The following is a 3,093-nucleotide window of genomic DNA, read 5'->3' as shown; positions in this document are numbered from 1 at the left end:
CCCTCCCCAGGAACATGGGGCCAGGGCCAGCGTCAGCCTTGGGCCAGGTGGAAACAGCATGTTCACATTTACAATAATATTAATCCTAGATTTGAGTCGGTGGAGGTACAAAAGCCGGCCGAGTGTTTCCATGTGTGCGCTTGCTTGTTCTGGCACGGGCCTTCCCCTCTGCGGTCTCGCCCGGCCGTTCGGCCCCTTCGTAAAACAGACCCACAAAGGCCTTTATGTAAAATCTCCTCTGATGGGAAGCCTGTTAAAAAAAATAAATCAGAATTCCTCCCCCGTTTGGGCTCGTTCCTGGCCGTTCAGGGTTAGAAGGCAGAAGTTGGGGGTCGCTGGGCGTGGAACGTGGGGGTCTCGTGATACTCGCCCCCTTTTCCTCCCGATCGGGATTTCGTCTCTTGGCCGGCTGGTGAAATTACAATTGGAGGGAAGAGCTGTAGACAGTCCTTGACTTACAACAGTTCACTTAGTGACTGTTCAGAGTTACAAGGGCACTTGAAAAAAGCGACTTGGCACCGTTTTTCATACTTACGACCCCAGTCACGTGATCAGAATCCAGCTGCTTGGCCACTGGCTCATACTTACAACCGTTGCTGGCTGGGTCCCGGGGCCACGTGATCCCTCGGACGACCTTTTGACCCGCAAAATCAACAGGGAAGCCCGACGCACTTTAAGCACCGGGCAACCGGCTTATCCACTGCAAGCGATCCACTTAACAACGGTGGGCAGAAAGGTCGTAAAAACGGGGCAAAACTGACCGAACAAATGTCTCGCTTAACGACATAAATTTGGGGGCTCAGTGGTGGGTGTAAGTCGAGGGGCCCGTCGTAGAGGTCAGGTTGTAGGTAAGTCGTGGTAGGGTTGACCGACTGCCCGTATTCGCTTTCGGGTGTTCTGTGTGTTTTGTTCTGGATTCGAACTTGGTTGCTTTGGACAGGCAAAAAGCTCCGAGGGGAGAAAGCCCATTTCACGTGGGAGGTCCAAGCTTTGATCAGCCCTGCTGAGGCTGGAGGAGGGTCTGGTGCACTCTGAGAAGCCCTTTCTGGGGGTCACAGAAAAACCAAGGATGAGGGAACAGACCATGTGCCACCCCCCCCAAAGCGGGTGAAAGAACCGTCCCCATCTCTGCAGGCCTGGGGCTCGGTTGGCGCTGCCCCATTTAAGCCCGCTCTGAATATATCCCTTCAATAGGACCCAGCCATGTGCTGCAGCTGCCAAAAGAGCCAACCCAGTGCTGGGCTGCATGAACAGAGGGAGAGAATCAAGATCACGTGAAGAGTTAATACCACTTTACAAGGCCTTAGTAAGGCCACACTTGGAATACTGCATCCAGTTTTGGTCACCACGATGTAAAAAAGATGCTGAGACTCTGGAAAGAGTACAGAGAAGAGCAACAAAGATGATTAGGGGACTGGAGGCTAAAACATATGAAGAACGGTTGCTGGAATTGGGTCTGTCTGGTTTAATGAAGAGAAGGATGAGGGGGGACAGGATAGCAGTCTCCCAGTATCTCAGGGGCTGCCCCAAAGAAGAGGGAGTCAAGCCATTCTCCAAAGAAACCTGAAGGCAGGACAAGAAGCAACGGGTGGAAACTCATCAAGGAGAGAAGCAACCTGGAACTAAGGAGAAACTTCCTGACAGTGAGAACAATTAACCAGTGGAACCACCTGCCTCCAGAAGTGGTGGATGCTCCAACACTGGAAGTTTTTAAGAAGAGACTGGACAGCCATTTGTCTAGCCTTGCCTGCCCTTCCCGCTTCCCACTTCCTGGAATTGCCTCATCCTGTCCTGGGGGAATCAATCTCTGCCTTTTGTTTTTGGCTGCAGGTATTTCGAAGGGGGTGTTTCCTCGGTTTACCTCTGGGATCTGGATCACGGATTTGCCGGGGTGATTCTAATTAAGAAAGCTGGCGACGGATCCAAGAAGATCAAAGGCTGCTGGGACTCCATCCACGTGGTAGAAGTCCAGGTACAGCCCAGTCTCCCCCCCCCCTCTCGTGGTGGCAGATGGGATGCCTGGTGGACTTAATTATATGTCCCCCCCCAAAACAGCACCCCCCTTATCTTAATATGGGGAAAGGACCCATATTAAATATTGCAAAAACATCCCCTTATGAAAGGGAGGAAGGGAGGAAGAGAGGGAGGGAGGAAAGAGACAGGAAGGAAGGAAGGAGACAGGAAGGAGACAGGAAGGGAAGGAGGGAGGAAGGAAGGAAGGAAGGAAGGAGACGGAGGGAGGAAGGAAGGAGACAAGGGAAGGAGGGAGGGAGGAAGGGAAGGAGAGACGAAGGGAGGAAGGAAGGAGACAGAGGGAAGGAGGAATGAATGAAGGAAGGGAGGAAGGAAGGAGATGGAGGGAGGGAGGGAGGAAGGAGATGAAGGAAGGAAGGAAGGAGACGGAGGGAGGAAGGAAGGAGACAAGGGAAGGAGGGAGGGAGGAAGGGAAGGAGAGACGAAGGGAGGGAGGAAGGAGACAGGGAAGGAGGAATGAATGAAGGGAGGAAGGAAGGAAGGAGATGAAGGAAGGAAGGAAGGAGACGGAGGGAGGAAGGAAGGAGACAAGGAGGGAGGAAGAAGACAGGAAGGAAGGAAGGAAGGAGAGACGAAGGGAGGGAGGAAGGAGACGGAGGGAAGGAGGAATGGAGGGAGGGAGGAAGGAAGGGAGGAAGGAAGGAAGGAAAGAGAGGGAGGCTGCAGAACTAGAAGGGACCCCCTCCCCCTGTGTCTGCTTACTCCCTTCTCCCTTACTCCTTACTACAGGGAGGGGGGCAGGGGTACCAGTTGCCCCCTCTCTGCCCTGGTGGGGGGCAGGGGTGCTTTGGGGAGCCTGGCAGAGGAGCTGGCCTCTTGAGCCCCTCCGAAGGAGGATCGTGTGTGTGTGTGTGTCGTGTGTGTGTGTGTGTGTGCGCTCACGAGCATCCCCCCCCTGCAGGAGAAGTCCAGCGGCCGCACTGCCCACTACAAGCTGACCTCCACGGTGATGCTGTGGCTGCAGACGAACAAGACGGGCTCTGGCACCATGAACCTGGGCGGCAGCCTCACCAGACAGGTACCCGGAGGGCCCCCCAGCCTCTCTCCCGCCTCTGCAGG

At 54.6% G+C, this 3,093-nt stretch overlaps 1 protein-coding gene across 1 annotated transcript in view; it reads left to right on the top strand.

Annotated features, from left to right (window-relative positions):
• Positions 1-1,830: 1,830 nt before the first annotated feature.
• Positions 1,831-3,093, top strand: part of LOC107302442 (F-actin-capping protein subunit beta) — a gene marked incomplete at its 5' end in the record, with an annotated part of 6,517 nt that continues 5,254 nt past the window's right edge. The window contains 2 exons of the mRNA XM_015831545.1: positions 1,831-1,972; positions 2,936-3,052. Coding sequence (XP_015687031.1) covers positions 1,831-1,972; positions 2,936-3,052 — 259 coding nt within the window. The remainder of the gene's footprint in view (positions 1,973-2,935; positions 3,053-3,093) is intronic.

The sequence above is a fragment of the Protobothrops mucrosquamatus genome, unplaced genomic scaffold (genome assembly GCF_001527695.2).
Source record: "Protobothrops mucrosquamatus isolate PMUCROS unplaced genomic scaffold, P.Mucros_1.0 scaffold_259, whole genome shotgun sequence".
In the NCBI taxonomy this organism is placed as follows: domain Eukaryota; kingdom Metazoa; phylum Chordata; class Lepidosauria; order Squamata; family Viperidae; genus Protobothrops; species Protobothrops mucrosquamatus.
This window is presented reverse-complemented; position numbering and strand designations above follow the sequence as displayed.